Source organism: Drosophila mojavensis, unplaced genomic scaffold, assembly GCF_018153725.1.
Source record: "Drosophila mojavensis isolate 15081-1352.22 unplaced genomic scaffold, ASM1815372v1 contig_19, whole genome shotgun sequence".
Taxonomy (NCBI): domain Eukaryota; kingdom Metazoa; phylum Arthropoda; class Insecta; order Diptera; family Drosophilidae; genus Drosophila; species Drosophila mojavensis.
In genome coordinates, this window is record NW_025318726.1 from 6,213,360 (window position 1) to 6,236,719 (window position 23,360).

Consider the following 23,360-nt stretch of genomic DNA (forward strand, 5'->3'; position numbering starts at 1 on the left):
TCCCTATGAATTCTCCCTCTATATGCGCACAAGCAGGCACACACACTTACAGTCCCGTGCTACATATATGATCACACTCCAACTCCTTCAATTCTTTTTTGCTCGGCTGAATATTCTGCCTTGATTCATATATGTATGTACGGGCGCACCCTTTCACTCAGCCGTTTTCGGCTTAGCTTCTATGTCACTCAAAATATATACATACATTGTAAAGAAACTTCGGCCTATCCCGAGTCTAAGCAGGGCTAGTTTCAGCTGACTGTGAGTATAATAATTAGTCACTTGTGATTTATGGTACAAAAAAGTAAAGTATATTGTCTTGAATAAATTTATAAATTTAGTATAATTATGTGATGATTCGCTTTCGCGAGGCAGACCTGCCACAGGAGACCGAGTGCTGGCTCAGCGTACTCCGGCTGGGAGAGTGTTGTGCTAAGACACGCTAGTTTCACTCCCTCTGGATGTCCTTGCTGTTCCGAGAATATCCTGGGAGTCCTTTGAAGTCCTGATTTGCCACTCGCGTTGACTTTCACTTATCACTTTTGCTCTCAGAATCTTCACTCTCAATAATCACTCTCACACGTAACTCTTTTGCCGATGGCCTTTTATAGCCCAGCCGCAGGCCCTGCTTTGTGTGGTAACAGGGCCTGTTCGGCTCTGGAGGGGGGCCTTTCTGCCACTCGTGCCCAATAAAACGGTAAAGTGACATGATCTAGAGTGACGCCACTTTCCCGCCAAATCGCGTGTTGGCCTTCCATTGACCGAAATACCGTTGCTGCCCTGCGAGTGAAAGTGTCCACTACTATCAACCGGGCCGAACGGCCCCTCGGCTAACGTTCCTCGTTGATCGACGTGCGTGCGACGCGAGCCCATTGCTGAATCTGTAGGAGCGAAAGAGGCCGACTGTTCACGCATAAGCATATGAATATACGAAGATCGTATACATGCATCCGGCGCACTATACGACTAGCAGGTAGTGCGCTGGGAAAAGATAAGGGTCACATGTACAGACTCTATAAATGGACAGATGGACACCAACCCTTGCAACCCCAGTCAGATACGTAAGAGACGAACGCTGAGCCTTACAACCTCAGCGATAGGATAAGAATAGCTAATAGACCCACGCGGAGCCTTACAAACTCTGACATAAAAGATAAGAATATGTAATAGACCAATGCTGAGCCTTACACACTCAGCAATAGACGCACTAGATTTAAGGGTTGAAATTATGCATGAGTCTGGGTATATAAACCCAGGCTCAGAAGAATAAAGATCAATACAAAACTAAACACCATCATAATCAAGTGTATTCGTTCACCGACTATAGTCGGACCTTGACCCCAGTAGCGAGGGTCGCTCCTATAGTACCCGCGTCGCTGTGTGGATCAACTTGTATATGCACTTATATGCATATGAACGCACAGCAAATACGTACGTTCATATACATTAATACGTGCATACCTATATTGCTCCTCACAACATATGTATGTATATTGCGAACAGTTAATTCGAAACCCGTTTTTCTGGAATTCATGCAGCACTCTAGTACATACATATGTATGTATTACAAACAAGTAAAAACGTTGCAGTCGGGCGATACCGATTGCAGAATACTCATTCACAGCCCAAACGCTGTCAACCAGAGTATATAGTGTAATTTTAAAGTCTAGTGTGCAACAAAAAACAGGGCATCCCATAAAAATTTCATCATTGCAGTTAGGATCTTTAAATTAAATATATCATTTTGCTTTTTATTATATATTTATATACATACATATATAGGATACCGGCTCCAAGCTAGCAGTAGTTCAGCCCGATTTTCCTATACATGTGCACACACTCATCGTCTGTTCTATGCGTACAGTAGGCGTAGATATAAAACTATTTCACCCATTTTTATTGAATCAATACAGGAGATACAGTTTTATCCGATTCGCCACGCCCCAAAGGGTGGAGATATATCCGCCATAGCTCGTGATCTTTAATGGTCAACACGGACCTACATACCAAATTTCAGCTTTCTAGCTCTTCAACTAACATGACTTCTAGTATATTGGAAAGTGCATTTTCAGATTTGCCCCTAGTGGGCGGATCGGGAAATTTTTAACACTTTATAAATCGGAGATATACACGAGTATGTGTTCCAAATTTTAAGTCTCTAGCTTCAATAGCGCCGAAATAAATTGCGTTCATGCGGACAAGCGGACAAACGGACGGACGGACAGGCGGACAGACGGACAGGCGGACAGACGGACGGACAGCAAGACGGACATTGCGCAAAACAAATATACTCATTTCACTTTCGTGAATGAGTATATAAAAAAAAAATGATATAACGCTCTCTTACTAGTCGCAATTGGAAAAAATAAATATTTCGAAATAATTGAAATTAACATAAATTGCTCGCTCTGGAGTCAAACCCAAGACTTCTCGATCGAGCGTCCCGCTGCTGGCAACAACGCCACTCCACAATTCAAAAGTGTGATGGCAAAACTGAAATAGGTTTAATACTGCAGCGCCATCTAGCAAGTCTTAACCAATCTAACTACTGAGAATTCTAACACTTCAATCCCAATGTGATTCTTAGAATATGCTAGAATAAGTTCGAATAGATATGTGCACATGTATAGGAAAACTGTTGTGGCTGCTGCACGTGCATTTGTAAATTGGCCAAAAGTTTTGTTAATTTATTAACATTGATTGACGAAGCACTAGTCGAGACTGCTCGACTGCGAAATCCCTTGAACCTTTCTAAGAATTGATATATAAATAATTATTCGCGCATTTCTGCTTACACAAGACATGCACGCATAAACATGCATGGACTGCAGTGTGGGATTACTTTGGCAGCTTAATTGTTTAACACATTTTCTTGTCGGGATCGGGATAATAACATTAAAATGCGTGCATGTGGTAATCAACAAGTCTCTAGTATTTCAAATACGCCTTCTACAATGATATTGTAGAAGGGGTGGATATAGGGGTGAGGGTCAACAAAAACCGTAAATACGACTCTTGTTATTTCAAACCTGCGTTATTTCGAACCTCTCATTAATTCAAAGTTATCACTCAGTAATTCGAACTAAAAATCATTGCTAAGACGCGGTAATTCGTACTCGTATGGTTAAACACGCGACGATTCGAAATATTTTGAGAGTCCCTTGAATTTCGAAATAACGAGAGTCGACTGTATATAAAATAGATATAATAATTAAACTAGATATAATTAAATAACTAGTTTTCGTTAAAATTTGTAATCGATAAGAATATATCGGGAGTAGTCATCGATTTTTGGAGAAAAACTCGATATGCACGTGATATACACGGACTTAGGAAAAAGATTTTATTGAGCATTTACGGTGAATGTAAAGGGGGCGCTAACCTGATGACACGCAGGGTTCGCCACGCCACCTTCTTCCTGTTACGTAAAGTTTCACAAAACCTTATACCTTGATTTCCCATTTTCTATGGGTTAAGGGTAAATATTTTCTATTAATCAGAGGGATGGATTATAATAAAAAGTTAAATCCGAGCTATAATTTGATATATATGGGGACTTACCACAACATTTTAAGTTACAACTGATTTCCGATTTCTAAACTTATTTCGGACGTTTATGAGTATTAAAGTTAAGTCTTAAATTTTACTACAGATATCACGCTTTGGATTATACTCGAAATGGTAATATACTTTAAGTTGAAGAATTTTATTTAGCTTGATTTATCTCGCTAAATAGGAGGATGAAGTAAAAATAATAGGCGAAAACTATATCAGAAACCTACTGCTATTAGAATGATAAAATTATGTATTATATTTTTATATATTTATTTTTTTAGAATTTGCTTTAAAATCCACATCAACAATGATGCACCGATAAGTTCTATTGAAAACTGTCCAATACAAAAACGTAGATCGCCTTTCAGTTCTAAGTGCTCATATGGCTATTCAACACATATTGAAGGATTTCATGATAATTCAGGTTTGTATATTTATTTAATAAATAATAACGAAAGATCCGAAAAAGTTTGAGCACACTCCTTAGTTTTTAAAACGTGTTTTAAATGTTAAGAAAATTTGTATTGTAATTTATATGATAATACCACCAGCTGTTTTTGATGCAGTAGCTATGAACTTTATCCTCAGATCCGTCAACAAGTTACGTACACTCACAAGTCAAGTCCGGTAGGTAAGTCAGCAATGCTTTGGCAGTCTGCAGTCCACTTTTTACAAGCAATGGATGCGTTTCTGCACTGTGGTTCTTCTGATGAAAATTCGTTTATAGCGAACGTTTTTGGGTAAGATAGTTTGTTATTGCGCATAGCTTGCGAACGGCTACCAGGAAGAAAGATCCATGCAAGAAAAAACATCCATAATTTCGAATGCAAAAGCTTCATCACTGATTAACCTTTGGATAACACATTCGCTATATTCGTCTTGTTATCGAAAAATACATTTGCGAATTGGTGGAACACCACCAATTAAAGTTTCCTCGAGCAAGAATATTTGGACGGCGTTGATCTATCAATGATCTGATGGTGGCAAAGCAGCAGCACTGCAGGAACGAAAATGCTGCCCCATATGTATTTGTTAGAGATCAGGATCGGTATATATGATTGCTTTGAAAATAGAGAATAAGTTTTTCGTCTCAGTGTAGCGAAAAATGCAATTAATTATCCATAACGAAAATTAATATGCAAGAGAGAGTTCTCAATGAGAGTGATCAGTCGTGTTTATTTTTATGTAAATTAGATTTTTTTTCTTAGTTAAATAATTATAATAAGGGTTTGAGCCGTGGTTCGCTGTCTTTAATAAATTTGTATACTATGAAAAGTATGTAACAGGCAGAAAGAATCAGACCCCATAAAGTATATATATTGTTAATCAGGACGACGAGCTGAGTCGATATAGCCCCTCCGTCTCTCCGTCCGTCCGTCCGTAAGAGCTAGAAAGCTGAAATGTAGACTTGTGTATATCATCCGTAGTACAAATTTATCATATTTTTTCTATAACTCATCCGATAACTTTTTAATAGAGAGTAATCGAAAAATTGATTTTGTTTTTTCAGTCTAATTTGAACACTTTTAGACCTGGATTTAGACATCATATTTACTGTGTATATATATATGAATACTTGAGTTTGTAATGTACAGATTTTGGCTACCACGCCCCCTTGGCCCACATATTTGTAAAAGGAGTATTTCAAATACTAGAGACTTGTGCTTTGACACATGCACGCATTTTAATGCTATGATCACGATCTACTAGTTTCACACCCCCTATCTGTCTGTCCATATGTTTCAACGCGTCGATTTCAGAAGATATAAAAGCTAGAGACTTGAATTCCTGGGAATTTCCTGGAAATTTCCTGGATTTGAACATATAGCGCGGATATCGAGTTTATCTCCAATAATCTATAAATCTATCCAAAGCTTCTGGCTCTTTTGCAGTTTGCCACGCCCCCTGTAGGCGGACATATATCCGTCGACGCCTTTTGGTCTTGGGTGGTCAGCCCGAATATATATACAAAATTTGAGGTCTCTAGCATCAATACTGTCTACTGCATCAATACAATATATTAAAGAAATTTGTGAGCATGTAAATGAATGAGAATTGCCTCTTGCGTTGGGTGACTTTAATATTCCAATTACTTCTTGGTCCTAACCTTGTAATGCAAATTAATTTATTCCGACAATCGATCACTATCTTTTTGATGAATTGTTTAATCTGTCTATGTTTCAGATGAGCTCTATTTCTAATCATCTCCATCGAACATTAGATCTTGTGTTCATTAATCATGATTCCATAATTAATGTCTTGAGATCAACTTTAGAGGTTTTATTATCTGTTGATAATCCTCTAACTGATACTCCTTTATCTTCTAAATTAATTCGCTGTTATCGGTAATACAATTTTGTTTGGCTGAACGAATTAATTATTTCAACGAATTAGTGTTTCATAATACCTTAAGCTGGATGTTAGTGTCCCTCTCTGTCGTATTTAGTCTGTTTCAAATAAGCCACCTTGGTTTAATAAGACTCTTTCGATCTTAAGAAACATTAAAATTAAATGTTTTAAAAATTATAAAAAGTCTGGTTCAAGTGTTGACTGGTCAAAATATTCCATAGCCAAGTCAAATTTCAATCTTTATACCATGAACCCATTTTCAATGGGAAATCAGGGTATAATGTTTTGTTTTTAAATGAATGTAACAGGCAGAAGGAGGCGTGGCAGACCCCACAAAGTATTTATATTCTTGATCAGGGCGACGAGCTGATTTGCTTTAGCACTGTCTGTCCGTCTGTCCGTCTGTCAGAATGTTTGAACGCGTCGATTTCAGAAGACACAAGAGCTAGAGACCTCAATTTTTTTGTAAAGTGTCCGTGTATACCACGCGGATATCGAGTTTTGCTTTAAAAATCAATAACTTACTCCGTTATTTTTTTATCGATTAAAAACCTTATCGAAAATCAATTATAAAATTATATCTCCTCCAACTTTAAAGCTAAATTCTCCAAATTTGTAATGTAGATTTATATGCCATTTTTAAATTTCGATCCACCCCCTCACCCATATATTTGTAAAAGCCGTATTTCAAATACTAAAGACTTTGGCAAGTTCAGGTATTGTATTATTATAATCACGATCTGAAAATTTTATGAAGATCGTATGTCCACAAGAAAATTGATTAAACAATTAAGTTCTCATAGTAAGCGCACACTGCAGCCCATGCGTATTCATGCGTGGGTGCTTGTGTGTGTATGCGTGTGTGTGCGTGCGTATGTGTGTGTGTGTGTATGTGTGTGTGTGTGTTTGCGTGCGTACGTGTTTCTTGTGTAAGCAGAAAGACGCGAAAAATGATTGAAATAGCTATTGCTATTGTCTGCGATGACTCCTTCTGCCCGTTACATACTTTTTCATAAAACCATTATACCCTGATTTTCCATTTTCAATGGGTTTAGGGTATAAAACAAGTAAGAAGACTCTAGTCGAGACTGCTCGATTAATTTCTAGACGTACGTACGTACGCACGTAATCTTAATGAAACTTTCAGAACATAATAATAATAATAACAAGTAAGAAGACTCTAGTCGAGACTGCTCTACTAGGAGATACCCTGAACCCTCTAAGCTGATATTCTAATCATTCTGCACTTCTTTTATGCACACATACATACACATACATCAACACGCACGCATAAGCCTGCGCTCTGCTAACTGCGCAGTAAGCAGCGACTGCGCTTGGGCTGCGCTGCAGTGTGGGCAACATTATAAGAATTTATTTGTTGAATAATTAAATTTCTAGACGTACAATCTCAATGAAACTTTCAGAACATAATCATAATGTATGTACATTCCAAAGCACAAATCTCTAGTACTTGACATACGCCTTTTACAACGGTGAGAGTGGGAGGTTGGATATAGGGCTGGGGGGTAAATTACAACAAAAACCGAAATTATATAAAATATATATAAGTCTACATTAAAAATTTGGAAGCTCTAGCTCTAAGGGTGTAGGAGATATAATTAAATAACTAGCTTTCGATAAGGTTTTTGATCGATAATAAAATATCTGGAGTAGTTATCGATATAAAAAGAAAAACTTTATATCCGCGTGATATACACGGACCTAGGAAAAAAAGTCAAGTCTCTAGCTCTTATATCTTCTGAGATCGACGCGTTCATACATACGGACGGACGGACAGGGTCAAATCGACTCAGCTCGTCGCCCTGATCAAGAATATATATACTTTGTGGGGTCTGCCACGCCTCCTTCTGCCTGTTACATACTTTTAACAAAACCATTATATCCTGATTTCCCATTTTCAATGGATTCAGGGTATAACAAGTAAGAAAACTCTAGTCGAGAGTGCTCGACTAGATACTACCCTGAACCCAACATATAAAAATGCCCATTTAGTATGGCTGAAATTTCAATTTCGATGTATTTAAAAATATAAATAAAATACCAAACTCATTTAATAAAATATAAAAATATTTTGAAACAATTAAAAAAGTTAACATCAGCTGCACCGATCGGGATTCGAACCACAACTTCTCGATCGATCGTCATGCAGCTAACACACTAGGCCACTTCACTCCTGCTAGTGGCGCTGGCAAAACTCAAATAGATTCACTGCTGTAGCGCCATCAACGCACATAAAGTATAGTTAAAATTTCAATTTCGGTGTATTTAAAAATATAAATTAAATAGAAAACTCATTTATGAAAATATAAAAATATTTTGAAACAATTAAAAACAACTAACATCAGTTGCATCGATCGGGATTCGAATCGCGACTTCTCGATCGAGCGTCATGCAGCTAACACACTAGGCCACCCCACTCCTGCTAGTGACGCTGGCAGAACTGAAATAGATTCACTGCTGCTGCGCCATCTACCAAAACTAAACAAAACTAACAGCTGATGTGATTCAACGAATGTTTCTAGAAGAAGTTTGAATGTATGTGTGCACACGCATACGATGCTGTTGTAGCTGCTGCACGTGCGTTTGTTAATTGGCCAAATATTTGATTATTTTTTATTAATTTTTGACTGAACGGAATTTAATGAAACTTTCAGAATATGATCTACATATTATATTGAATATTTGAGAAATTTAAAAAAAAAGAAAAATCATTCACAATTAGCTATAGTGGCATCTGATTTGAACTTGAATGTTTTTACTCGATAAAAACATAACGAGATGATTTATCGAATTTTAAAAGCAAACTCGACGTCCGCGCAGTATATACGGTCATATAAAAAAAAATCAAGTCCTAGCTCTTATATCTTCGGAAATCGACGCGTTCAAACATACGGACAGATGGACAGACGGACAGACAGACAGACGGACAGGGCCAAATCGACTCAGCTCGTCGCCCTGATCAAGAATATATATACTTTGTGGGGTCTGCCACGCCTCCTTCTGCCTGTTACATACATTTCAACAAAACCATTATACCCTGATTTCCCATTTTCAATGGGTTCAGGGTATAAAAAGGGAAGAATGCCCACAAGCCACCAATGAAATTTGTGATGTTTACGGTGACGGTGCTATATCAGTTCGTGTAGCACAACAATGGTTCGCTCGCTTCCGTTCTGGAAATTTCGATGTGAAAGATGTATCTCGCTCTGGTCGACCAATCTTTAAAAAAGTCGATGAAATTATGGGAAGGATTGACCAGGACCGTCACAAAAGCAGCCATGACATCGCCAATGAACTAAACATTCATCATGAAACGGTTTTGAGCCATTTAACAAAAAGAAGCTCGATGTATGGATACCGCTTGAATTGTCTGTGAAAAATTTATTGGACCGAATTAACATATGCGATTCTTTGCTGAAACGAAATGAAGTCGAACCATTTCTGAAATGAATGCTAACAGGAGACGAAAAATGGATCAAATACGACAATAATATGCGAAAAAGATCATGGTGCACGAGTGGTGAAGCTCAACAAATGGTAGCAAAGACTCCTGTCTTTGAAAGAAAGGTAATGCTGTGTGTTTGGTGGGATTGGAAAGGAATTATCCACTATGCGCTGCTTCAGCCTGGTCGAACGATTGATTCGAATCTTTACTGTGAGCAACTGATGAGATTGAAGCAACCAATCAGAAAAAAACAGCCAGAGCTACAACAGAAAGGGCATCGTGTTCCATCAGGACAAAGCCAGACCATACACATCTTAACAGAACTCCCTTAATGGAGTAAAGTTGGTTTCAAGAGAAGCCTCTGAAAATTACTTGGAGCAGTTTTTCAAAGAGAAACCACAAAAGTTTTACACGAATGAAATTATGTCTCTAGTGGAAAAATGGCAGAAGGTGGTCGACCAAAATGATGCAATTTGATTTAATAAAGTTTATTATTTATTTATTTATTTATTTTTTTTTTATTTCTTAAAGCTATTGACAAAAAGAGAGTCAATTTAAATTAAAAACAAGTAAGAAGACTATAGTCGAAACTGCTCGACAAGGAGATACCCTGAAACCTCCAATCTGATATTCTAATCACTGCACTTATTTTAGGCACCCATACATACACACGCACGTATTAGAACGCTCTCTGCTAACTGCGAAGTAAGCAGCGATTGCGCTTGGGCTGCGCTGCATTGTGGGCAATATTATAAGAATTAATTTGTTGAATAATTTAATTCCTAGACGTACAATCTTAATAGAACTTTCAGAATATAATCATAATGTTCAAATGTATGTACATTCATAAGCAACAGTCTCTAGTATTTCAAATACGCCTTTTACAAATGTGAGGGGGGTGGAGGGTAAATTACAATGAAAATCGAAATTATATAAAATGCATATAAGTATACATTTAAAATTTGGAAGCTCTAGCTCTACAGGTGCAGATATGGTTTTTGATCGATAATAAAATATCGGGAGTAGTTATCGATATACAGAGAAAAACTTGATATGCGCGTGATATACACGGACCTAGGAAAAAAATTTCAAATCTCTAGCTCTTATATCTTCTGAGATCCACGCGTTCATACATACGGACGGAAAAACGGACGGACGGACGGACAGACAGACGGACAGGGCCAAATCGACTTAGCTCGTCACCCTGATCAAGAATATATATACTTTGTGGGGTCTGCCACGCCTCCTTCTGCCTGTTACATACTTTTAACAAAACCATTATACTCTGACTTCCCATTGAAAATGCGTTCAGGGTATACTAAAAAAGCAAATTATTAAAAACACAGTGAACAACGGATCAAACCTTGCACAGGAAAATATAGATATTTCCAATATTCAACCGAATGGCAATTATGTGAAATTTAATAAGAATATTTAACTAAGAAAACAAGAATAATTGCAGAGCACAAAAGTAAACAGGCATACATACACACACACGCATACACACACACACATACACACACACACATACACACACAAGCACCCACGCATAAACACGCATGGGCTGCAGTGTTGCCTTACTATTAGAACTTAATTGTTTTTGTGGACATACGATCTTCATGAAACTTTCAGATTATGATAACAACATGGACATGCATGTATTTGCTAAAGCACAAGTCTCTAGTATTTGAAATACGCTTTTTACAAAAGTGATGGTGAGGGGGTGGATATGGGGTGGGGGATAAATTTTAACAAAAACCGAAATTGCATATTAGCATACATAAAAAATTTGGAGACTAGCAATAAAGGTGTAGGAGATATAATTTTATAACTGGTTTTCGATAAGGTTTTTTATCGATAAAAAAAGATCGGGATGAGTTATCGATTTTTAATAATAAACTTGATATGCGCGCTGTAATTACGGACATTTTAAACAAAATTTGAAGTCTCTAGCTCTTATATCTTCTGAAATCGACGCGTTCATACATACGGACAGACGGACAGACGGACGGACAGACAGACGGACAGGGCCAAATTAACTCAGCTCGTCGCCCTGATCAAGAATATATATACTTTATGGGGTCTGCCACGCCTCCTTCTGCCTGTTACATACATTTCAACGAAACCATTATACCCTGATTTCCCATTGAAAATGTGTTCAGGGTATAAAAAGGATGGAAATCTGATATATCCAATTATAGAGGCATTGCGAAATTATCTTTTATTCCGAAGTTATTTGCAAAATTATAACATCGGCCTTGCAATGTTTTTGCAAATCTATTATTCAACCATCCCAACATGGTTTTGTTCAGAATCGATCGACGTCCTCTAATTTACTAGAATTTACTTCCCTTGTCAATGACAGTTTTTCTACAAAAATTCAAACTGATGATAACATAATTATACTGACTTCAGTAAAGCATTTGACTCAGTTCATCACCAGATACTAATTCTAAAGCTTGAACTTGGTGTTTTCTTTGACTGTAAACTTAATTTTAATCTCATATTTCTACAGTCATTAATGAAGCCAAAAGTGTGCTTGACTTTATTCATTCAAGGAGTCTCGACTTGAGGAGTCTTACTCACAACGTAAAATTTATAAATATTACTTGTACGTTAAATAATAAGTTTGCATCATAAAAATTCACTATTTACATGAAAAACAATATATATGTATATATTATGGTTATATTTGACAAAGAATAAACTTCTTATTTCTTTATGCATACCTAGAATATACAGTAACTTTTTATCATACTAAGTTGAGTCTTTAATTTAGTTTACTATACATTCCTTCTGCTTCGACCTTAATACTATTAAACATATGTTTTTCTTTATTCTTTTAGATAAAAGCGATTTTTTTCTGCCAGGGGATACTGATGAAATTGTCGACTTCTGTGAAAGCTGTAAGCAATTATCCAACATTAAAATTTTGGCTTCAATTCCGGTTATTAAAATTGTAATAGAGTAAGTATAGTTTAATTTGATCTTGGAATATATATTTAAATAAATCCCCGGTGTGGGTAACAATATGAGAATTTACTTGATGAATAAGTTCTCCTGTACTACCTGTAGACTAACTAAAATGCATTTTCCGATATACCAGAAATCATGTTTGTTGAAGAGCTAGAAAGCTGAAATTTGGTATGTAGGTCCGCGCCGACCACCCAAGATCACAAGCTATGGCGGATATATCTCCGCCCATTAGGGGCGTGGCAAATCGGATAAAACTGTATCTCCTAAAGTTATAAACCTAGAATGCTGAAATTTATATATTATATTGAATATTTGAGAAATTTAAAAAAAAAGAAAAATCATTCACAATTAGCTATAGTGGCATCTGATTTGAACTTGAATGTTTTTACTCGATAAAAACATAACGAGATGATTTATCGAATTTTAAAAGCAAACTCGACGTCCGCGCAGTATATACGGTCATATAAAAAAAAATCAAGTCCTAGCTCTTATATCTTCGGAAATCGACGCGTTCAAACATACGGACAGATGGACAGACGGACAGACAGACAGACGGACAGGGCCAAATCGACTCAGCTCGTCGCCCTGATCAAGAATATATATACTTTGTGAGGTCTGCCACGCCTCCTTCTGCCTGTTACATACATTTCAACAAAACCATTATACCCTGATTTCCCATTTTCAATGGGTTCAGGGTATAAAAAGGGAAGAATGCCCACAAGCCACCAATGAAATTTGTGATGTTTACGGTGACGGTGCTATATCAGTTCGTGTAGCACAACAATGGTTCGCTCGCTTCCGTTCTGGAAATTTCGATGTGAAAGATGTATCTCGCTCTGGTCGACCAATCTTTAAAAAAGTCGATGAAATTATGGGAAGGATTGACCAGGACCGTCACAAAAGCAGCCATGACATCGCCAATGAACTAAACATTCATCATGAAACGGTTTTGAGCCATTTAACAAAAAGAAGCTCGATGTATGGATACCGCTTGAATTGTCTGTGAAAAATTTATTGGACCGAATTAACATATGCGATTCTTTGCTGAAACGAAATGAAGTCGAACCATTTCTGAAATGAATGCTAACAGGAGACGAAAAATGGATCAAATACGACAATAATATGCGAAAAAGATCATGGTGCACGAGTGGTGAAGCTCAACAAATGGTAGCAAAGACTCCTGTCTTTGAAAGAAAGGTAATGCTGTGTGTTTGGTGGGATTGGAAAGGAATTATCCACTATGCGCTGCTTCAGCCTGGTCGAACGATTGATTCGAATCTTTACTGTGAGCAACTGATGAGATTGAAGCAACCAATCAGAAAAAAACAGCCAGAGCTACAACAGAAAGGGCATCGTGTTCCATCAGGACAAAGCCAGACCATACACATCTTAACAGAACTCCCTTAATGGAGTAAAGTTGGTTTCAAGAGAAGCCTCTGAAAATTACTTGGAGCAGTTTTTCAAAGAGAAACCACAAAAGTTTTACACGAATGAAATTATGTCTCTAGTGGAAAAATGGCAGAAGGTGGTCGACCAAAATGATGCAATTTGATTTAATAAAGTTTATTATTTATTTATTTATTTTTTTTTTTTTATTTCTTAAAGCTATTGACAAAAAGAGAGTCAATTTAAATTAAAAACATCACAAGCTATGGCGGATATATCTCCGCCCATTAGGGGCGTGGCAAATCGGATAAAACTGTATCTCCTAAAGTTATAAACCTAGAATGCTGAAATTTTGCATGTAAGCTGATGTTTTAATTCTATGAAGATAGGTGAAAAAATTATATATCTACGCTCACTAGGGGCGTGGCAAATCGGACCTGAAGATATAGTGATTATTCGAATTCTGCTATATTTCAGGCACTATTGATGCTAGAGACCTGAAATTTTGTATATATACGCGGGTTGACCACCCACGTCCAACGAGCTATGGTAGATATTTGTCCGCCTATAGGGGGCGTGGCAAACCGCAAAAGTTTATATCTCCTACAGCTTAAGAGCTAGAAGCTTCAAATTTGGATAGTTAAGTTACTGGTGGCCTCCTCTATCGATGCCCCAAAAATAATTTTTAAGCCTCTTTAGGGGCGTGGCATATCGAAAAATACCCTGTAATTTTCACATTTTTTGAGCGTAAGAATTCAAATTTTGCATTTAGGTAACCGGTTGCTCGTTCTAAGAACTGGCTAAAATTGAGGAGTCTACGGCCACTAGGGGCGTGGCAATCGGCATTTACAGTGCCCGAATAGCGACATTTATATGCGTCAGCCATCTATTTATGTATATGTACACATAAGTAGGCTTAATAGGCATTGATAGCACGGAAGGAAACATTTTTATAAAATTAAAAAAATATAAAAAAAGCTAAAATAACAAAAATTTGCAATTTACAAAAAAGTGTTTTCAGCGGGATTTGAACTCGCACCCAACCCAAATAGCATGTTTGTCAAAATAGCTAAAATAAAGATCGTCGGCGCTTCAGCCAACAGCACCACCGCGTCGTTTCAATCAGTAGTAGTTAAAACGAAATCATATTATTGTTATGACGCCACATAGCAAAGAAAAGCCAGTGTAGCGGCTGGAAATTCAAAAACAATGCAAAGACAAATCAATCGCAACGGGATTCTCAGAATATGCTAGAGCACGCATTTATGTGTACATACATACACACATACAAATGAGCGCGTGTATAAGGCTGGAATGCTTGATGCTATGCGTGCAGGCTTACATATATAATTATACTAGCAGTCCCAGCAAGCGTTGCATTGCCCTACCCTTATTTCTAGGTAAAAAATGATTAAAAGGTATGTTGTTCAGGTTGGGATACACTCTAATTAATTTATTAATCAGATTTTCATTCAAGCACCTTGTGGTAAACGACATTCTTCGTTTTTTGGTCAGGTGCAAGAACAAATAATGCGGATGGTTTGCCAACACGTGAGCATGCCACGTACAATTGACCATGAGAAAAACACGCATTTTCTAGATTGAGGCCACAAATAGTCAAAGATTGGCCCTGTGATTTGTTGATCGTCATGGCGAAGGCAAGACGAATCGGGAATTGAATTCGTTTAAACTCAAAGGGCATATCTGTTGGGATCATCGGAATCCTTGGAATAAGAACTTCCTCATCTTTAAATTTTCCTTTGAGTATCGACGCGTGAATAACATTGCTCAACAGTTTTCTTATTACTAAACGCGTTCCATTGCACAGTTTTGGTTGGTTTAAATTTCTAAGCATGATAACTACCGAGCCAACCTTCAGTTGTAAATTGTGCGGTGGTAAACCAGGCACATCCAAGGATTTCAAAAATTCAGTTGGATAATTAGTGGCTTCATCTTCGTTTGTTACACAGTCGATAGATTTAAATGAATACGAACGCAATTTAGCTTGATTCAAACGGATGAAAGTCAGGCGCTCCGTTTCGATTTTCACGTACATGTCAACGCAGTATTGTTGAAACAGTCGACGAAATCGCAACAAATAATTGTCAGAATTTTCACGAATCATCAAACGATATGCGTAATAATTCATAGAACTAACCTTCTTGCCAGTTTCCTCACCTGAAACAAATGCAGTAAAAATTGTATTTTAGAGCCCCTAATAGGTTTACGACTCTTACAGCTACTCTCTACTAAATTAAGAGTGATAACTTTTTTTGTGTACCAAAAGCAAACAGAATAAAATGTATATATAAAGTTAAAATGAAAACAATGATTGATCTTACCATTCAATGGATTTATCATTTTGATATTAAAGTGATATCCATCGTCTCCTTGCCAAAACATCAGCGGGTATTGTAAAGCGTCATATGAACGGTGCGTTTCAGATATTCTTTGTAGTTGCGCAGCACTGCGTCGTGTAAGCACAATATCGCGTGCTTCCAAGCTTGAACAACTTGACCAATGCATGATGTTCATGAAGCATTTGCTGCAAATCTTGGAGAATTGCTCTTTTCATCGCAGTGTTGATTTCTTGGCGCCGATCAAGTTGCTCTTCCATATTGCCCATGAAGTATATTTGCAAGAATTTGTGCTGTTCATCTTCAATAGGTTGCAATGATCCAATGCGATGGCAAATCTGGCCTTGAATCTTTACATTCAAAGCCATAGTTATAGTTAGATTTACAAACACTTTTTACAGAAATCTAACCAACTACATTATCCCAAATAAGAAAATAAAATTTTTAACGTAAATTACCTTAAATGTCGGATTATATCCGTGTTCTTCAATAATTTCCGCCCCAAATGAAGTCATTTGGAAACAGGCATTGTATTTTTGAGTGTTCGCTAGAAAATGTCGTGATTCTAGTGTTTCGCCATAAAGCAGGGAACGCAATGGCTCTGGTGGCGAGACCACTAATGGCAATGTCACTTTACCACTAAGGCAGCACAAACCGGGCGTTTCACCAGCAAACTTCAATGCGCCACAATGCTGGCAAACAACGTCCATTGGACCAATGCAAACTAAACGATTCAAGCTGTAGTCAATGGTACAATCATATCGAAACGCTGCTCGATTCAAATCAATCCTTGAACCATTTCTTATTGCCGTTTCACGGGCTGCCTCTCTTTGAGAAGCACGAATTAAGGCCCTTCTTTGCTGGGTACTAACGCGGCGCCTTTCTTGTTCTTCGTCAGATAATTGACTCGCGGTATTCCGTAGCCTAATTGCACTATGGGTCCGCTGGGAAAGATTAGATCTTCTAGGACGCGGCATTTTCATTAATAGTAATACTGAATATGCACAATCGCACAAAACCACATAAAATATCGAGAAATCGAGAAATATAGATAAAAATTATTTACAAAAATAATGTCGAGAAATACAAATATAAATTATTTACAAAAATAATGTCTGAGAAAAACAAATTCAACAATACCTACCTGAACTTTCGAGATATTTTGCTTTTGTCCGTATGCGTATTGTTTTTCAAAATTTTTTTTTTTAACAAATGTGCTTTTTTATGAATAGTCAGGTTCGCCTGAGGCTGTGCCGTAGACTGACTGACTACATTTGTTTATTTACTTCTACACTATTGTCAAAACTGTCACTGTTACCAAGCCTACTGGGTATAAAAAAAATTTGAACATTTGGGGAAAAAACCGCGTTTTTCAAGTATTCGGCAAATTTTTTCAGTATTTTTAAGACCTTATACTAAACTCGTTGCGAAGACAAATCCAACAAATCAAAAACCATGAAAATTGGTTCAGCCCAAATCAAGTTATAAGCAGTCTTCACTTTTACACAACTTTCTTTTATATATATAGATATACATATGTATGTATTTGCGTATATGTATTTGAGGGCTATTTAAGAAGAAACAAATTTAAACTTATAAAATTATTCGACTAAGAAAAAGAAAAGTATTAAGTGCCATTCAGTCAAGCTTGCACCTTCCCAATTAAATATCTATTTTATAAAAAACGAAATATGTACGAAAAAAAAAAATAAAATAAATAATAACATAGTAGAGGTTCGAACCTCCCCTACTCTAACATTACTTGCGTCGCCCTTAGCACCCGCGCCACTGCTTTGCTCGAGGAATCAGTTGCTAAAATAGAATAGCTTAATAAGAGAGCGTCATCAGACAAAACTACAGTAACGGAAAGTCCAGAAATCAATCGAAATTCTAAGAATGTGAGAAAAGGCGCGCTTCTGTCTGTACGCATAGAATAGACGATGAGTGTGTGCACAAGCGTAGGAAAATCGCGCTGATCTGCTGTTAGCTTGAAGCCGGTATCCAATGTATGGATATAAATACATATATAATAAAAATCAAAATTGTATAAATTATATATGTATGTAATTTGAATGCAATAGCTATCGATGATTTTCCAATTTTAATGGCATCATGCCGTGTTTTTTGCTGCGCACTAGACTTGAAAATTGCACTATATACTCTGGTTGATAGCGTTTGGGCTGTGAATGAGTCTTCTGCAATCGGTATCGCCCGACTGCAACGTTCTTACTTGTTATATCCTGAACCCATTGAAAATGGGAAAACAGGGTATAATGGTTTTGTTGAAATCATAGCTTGCAAATGACTGTCAACCGTTTTATTTTGTATGCTCTGTTCACGAACACAACTGAAAAATTATATACACACTCGCTCTCGCTCTCACCAGGAGACTTCGTTTCTTCTCGTTTTGTTTTCTCTCGACTACATTGAGTTGAGCTATTCGTGTGACGTTCATTTAACGATCATCGTTTAGGGAGCGATACGATTGTCGGTCGCACAATGAGACTCAGTAAGTGAGAGATTGACTGAAAACTCAATCCAAACGGTCTTCACAATTATTTTTATACCCTGAACCCATTTTCAATGGGAAATCAGGGTATAATGGTTTTGATGCAAATGCATTTTCCGATATACCAGAAAGTATGTTAGTTGAAGAGCTAGAAAGTTGAAATTCGGTATGTAGGTCCGCGTCGACCACCCAAGATCACGAGCCATGGCGGATATATCTCCGCCCATTTGGGACGTGGCAAATCGGAAAAACTGTATCTCCAAAAGTAATAGGTCTAGAATGCTGAAATTTTGCACGTGACTTGATGTTTTAAATCTATAAAAAATGGTGAAATAATGTTATATCTACGCCTACTAGGGGCGTGGCAAATCGGACCTATATAAGATATAAGATATGATTTTTCCAATTCTTCTATATTTTAGGCACTATTGATGCTATATATATTTGTATATATATGCGGACTGACCACCCAAGTCCAACGAGCTATGGTAGATATATGTCCGCCCATAGGGGCGTGGCAAACCGCAAAATTTTATATCTCTTACAGCTTAAATTTGGATAGTTGAGTACTGGTAGCCTCCTCTATCGATGCCCCAAAAATAATTTTAACGTCTCTTTAGGGGCGTAGCATATCGAAATTACCCTGTAATTTTCACATATTTTGATCGTATGAATTCAAACTTTGCATTTAGGTCAGCGGTTGCTCGTTCTTAGAACTGGCCAAAAATGAGGAGTCTACGGACACTAGGGGCGTGGCAATAGGCATTTATAGTGCCCATATTGCGGAATTTATATGCGTCAGCCATCTATTTATGTATTTGTACACATAATTAGACTTAATAGACATTGATAGCACGGAAGGAAACATTTTTATAAAATGAATAAAATGTAAAAAAGCTAAAATAACAAAAAAAATTGCAATTTACAAAAACGAGTTTTCCGCGGGATTTGTACTCGCACCCAAGCCAAATAGCATGTTCATGTCAAAATAACTAAAATAAGGATCGGCGACGCTTCTGCCTACAGCACCACCGCGTTGTTTCGAGCAACAGTAGTTAAAACGAAATCACATTATTGTTATGACGCCACATAGCAACGAAAAGACAGTGTAGCGGCTAGAAATTGAAAAACAATGCAAACACAAATCTATCGCAACGGCATTCTTAGAATATGCTAGAGTACGCATTTATGTGTGCATACATACACACGTACAAATGAGCGCGTGTATAAGGCTGGAATGATTGTTGCTATGCGTGCAGACTTATATAACATATTAACATATATACACGTGTATATATTTGCGTATATATATTTGAGGGCTATTTGAGAAAAAATTAATTTAAACTTATAAAATTATTCGACAAAGAAAAAGAAAAGTATTAAGTGACATTCATTCAATCCCGCACGTTCCAAAATATCTATTTTATAAATAACTCTAACAGAACTTGCGTCGCCTTTAGCACCCGCGCCACTGCTTTGCTTGACCAGCCAGTTTCTAAAATAGAATAGTTTTATAAGAGAGCGTCATCAAACAAAACTACAGTAACGGCTAGCAAATCCAGAAATCAATCGAAATTCTAAGAATGTGAGAAAAGGCGCGCTTCTGTCTGTACGCATAGAATGAGCTTGCGCACATGTATAGGAAAATCGCGCAGATCTGCTGCTAGCCTGAAGCCGGTATCAAATATATAGATATAAATCTATATATATAAACAAGTAAGAAAGCTCTAGTCGAGACTACTCGACTACGAGATCCCCTGAACCCTTGGAGTAATAGCTATTTCAATAATTTTTCGCGTCTTTCAGCTTACACAAGAAACACGCACACACACACACGCACGCACACACACACAGGCATACATACACACACATACATACACACACACACAAACACACATACACAAACAATTACATACATATACACACACAAGCATAAAGACGCATGGGCGACAGTGAGCGCTTACTATGAGAACTTAATTGCTTAATAACTTTTTTGTGGACGTACGATCTTCATGAAACTTTCAGATTATGATTATGACATGGATATGCATGTAATTGCTAAAGCACAAGTCTCTAGTATTTGAAATACGCTTTTTACAAAAGTGAGGGTGAGGGGGTGAATTTAAGGGTGGGGGGTAAATTTTAACAAAAACCGAAATTGTATAAATTGCATATAAGCATACATTAAAAATTTGGAGACTCTAGCAATAAAGGTGTAGAAGATATAATTTTATAACTGGTTTTCGATAAGGTTTTTTATCGATAAAAAAGATCGGGATGAGTTATCGATTTTTAATGATAAACTTGATATGCGCGCTGTAATTACGAACATTAAAAAAAAATTTGAAGTCTCTAGCTCTTATATCTTCTGAAATCGACGCGTTTATACATACGGACAGACGGACAGACGGACAGACGGACGGACGGACAGACGGACAGACGGACAGACAGACGGACAGGGCCAAATCAACTCAGCTCGTCGCCCTGATCAAGAATATATATACTTTGTGGGGTCTGCCACGCCTCCTTCTCCCTGTTACATACATTTCAACAAAACCATTATACCCTGATTTCCCATTGAAAATGGGTTCAGGGTATAAAGAGAGTTGTGTAAAAGTGTACAGAGACTTATAACTTGATATGTGCTGGTCCAATTTTCATGGATTGATTTGTTGGATTTGTCTCCGCCACGAGTAGGATGGTAGATCTTTAAAATACTGAAAAAATTTGACGAATACTTGAAAAACGCGGTTTTTTCCCTAAAGATTCAAATTTCCATTGATACTCAGTAGGCTTGATAACAGTGACAGTTTTCGGTCCTGCTCTCATATTATACAATAGTATTTGTTTGTCTCAAACATAAATTTGTGTAAATTATTTATATTTATATTTCTCGATTGTTTTATATGGTTTTGTGCGAGGGCAGTATTACTATTAATAAAAATGCCGCGTCCTAGAAGATCTAATCTTTCCCGGCGGACCTATAATGCAATTAGGAAACGGAATATCGCGAGTCAATTATTTGACGAAGAGCGAGAAATCGCCCGAGAAGAGCGCCGCGTTAGTACCCAGCAAAGAAGGGCCTTAATTCGTGCTTCTCAAAGAGAGGCAGCCCGTGAAACGGCAATAAGAAATGGTTCAAGGATTGATTTGAATCGAGCAGCGTTTCGATATGATTGCACCATTGACTACAGCTTGAATCGTTTACTTTGCATTGGTGCAATGGACGTTGTTTGCCAGCATTGTGGCGCATTGAAGTTTGCTGGTGAAACGCCCGGTTTGTGCTGCCTTAGTGGTAAAGTGACATTGCCATTAGTGGTCCCGCCACCAGAGCCATTGCGTTCCCTGCTTTATGGCGAAACACTAGAATCACGACATTTTCTAGCGAACACTCAAAAATACAATGTCTGTTTCCAAATGACATTTGGGGTGGAAATTATTGGAGACGGATATAATCTGACATTTAAGGTAATTTACGTTAAAAATTTTGTTTTCTATGATTGTAAAAAAAAGAAACAAAATATTGGAATAATGTAGTTTGTTAGATTTCTGAAAAAAGTGTTTGTAAATCGAACTATAACTATGGCTTTGAATTTAAAGATTCAAGGCCAGATTTGCCATCGCAAATAAAAATAAAGATGTGGATGACCTTAATTTTATAATTCAAGATAAAATCGTTGGTACTCTGTATTCATTCAAATCTATCGACTGTGTAACGAATGAAGCCACTGTTATCCAACTGGATAGGGCAATGCAACGTTTGCTGGGCCAGCTAGTATATTAAAAAAAATTAAAATTGTATAAATTATATATGTACGTAATTTGAATGCAATGATGCAATGATCATAGCAATAGCTATCGATGATTTTCAAATTTTAATGGGATCATGCCGTGTTTTTTGTTGCGCACTAGACTTGGGCTGTGAATGAGTCTTCTGCAATCGATATCGCCCGACTGCAAAGTTCTTACTTGTTTTTTAATAATTAATGCACAGCTCTTTTGACTTTTATTGGTCATTAATAACATTTGCCATCGTTTTTGTGTACCGTCGCACCATTTCAGCAAGAATCGCGCACCAAATGTCCTTGTTCCTATCCCATAGCTCTATCATTACACTTGGAGCCACCCATAATTAGCAGGCTGCAATTTCAAATGACTCCATATATTTTCAGTGATATTCATGTCTGAAGAATATTCAGGACACTTCAGGGACTTGATTCCTTGCCAAACTATCCACTTTTTGAGCAAATTAGACGTGTTCTTTGAGTCATTGTTATGCATTTTTCAGTAGTTGAACGAATACACTTAACTATGATGGTGTTTAGTTTTGTATTGATCTTTATTCTTCTGAGCCTGGGTTTATATACCCAGACTCATGCATAATTTCAACCCTTAAATCTAGTGCGTCTATTGCTGAGTGTGTAAGGCTCAGCATTGGTCTATTACATGTTCTTATCTTATCGCTGAGGTTGTAAGGCTCCGCGTGGGTCTATTAGCTATTCTTATCCTATCGCTGAGGTTGTAAGGCTCAGCGTTCGTCTCTAACATATCTGACTCTGGGGTTGCAAGGGTTGGTGTCCATTTGTCGATTTATAGAGTCTACATGTGACCCTTATCTTTTCCCAGCGCACTACCTGCTAGTCATAGAGTGCGTCGGAGGCATGCATACGATCTTCGTATATCCAAAGTGTGTAACGTCCGGAACTACTATCTGTGGATTTCTTAACAATATACAGGACAAATACAAATTTAATAATTGTTA

The 23,360-nt window shown here is 37.3% G+C and overlaps 1 protein-coding gene across 10 annotated transcripts in view; it reads left to right on the forward strand.

Moving 5' to 3' along the window:
- Positions 1 to 23,360, forward strand: part of LOC6571991 (autophagy-related protein 2 homolog A) — a 208,070-nt gene that overhangs the window by 61,249 nt on the left and 123,461 nt on the right. For 9 of the 10 annotated variants that reach the window (XM_044007762.1, XM_044007763.1, XM_044007761.1 and 6 more), the window contains 2 exons: positions 3,837 to 3,979; positions 12,217 to 12,337. In XM_044007762.1, the coding sequence (XP_043863697.1) occupies positions 3,837 to 3,979; positions 12,217 to 12,337 (264 nt within the window). Of the gene's footprint in view, positions 1 to 3,836; positions 3,980 to 12,216; positions 12,338 to 23,360 lie in introns of those variants that run through there. The other variant, XM_044007768.1, reaches the window with a different exon arrangement.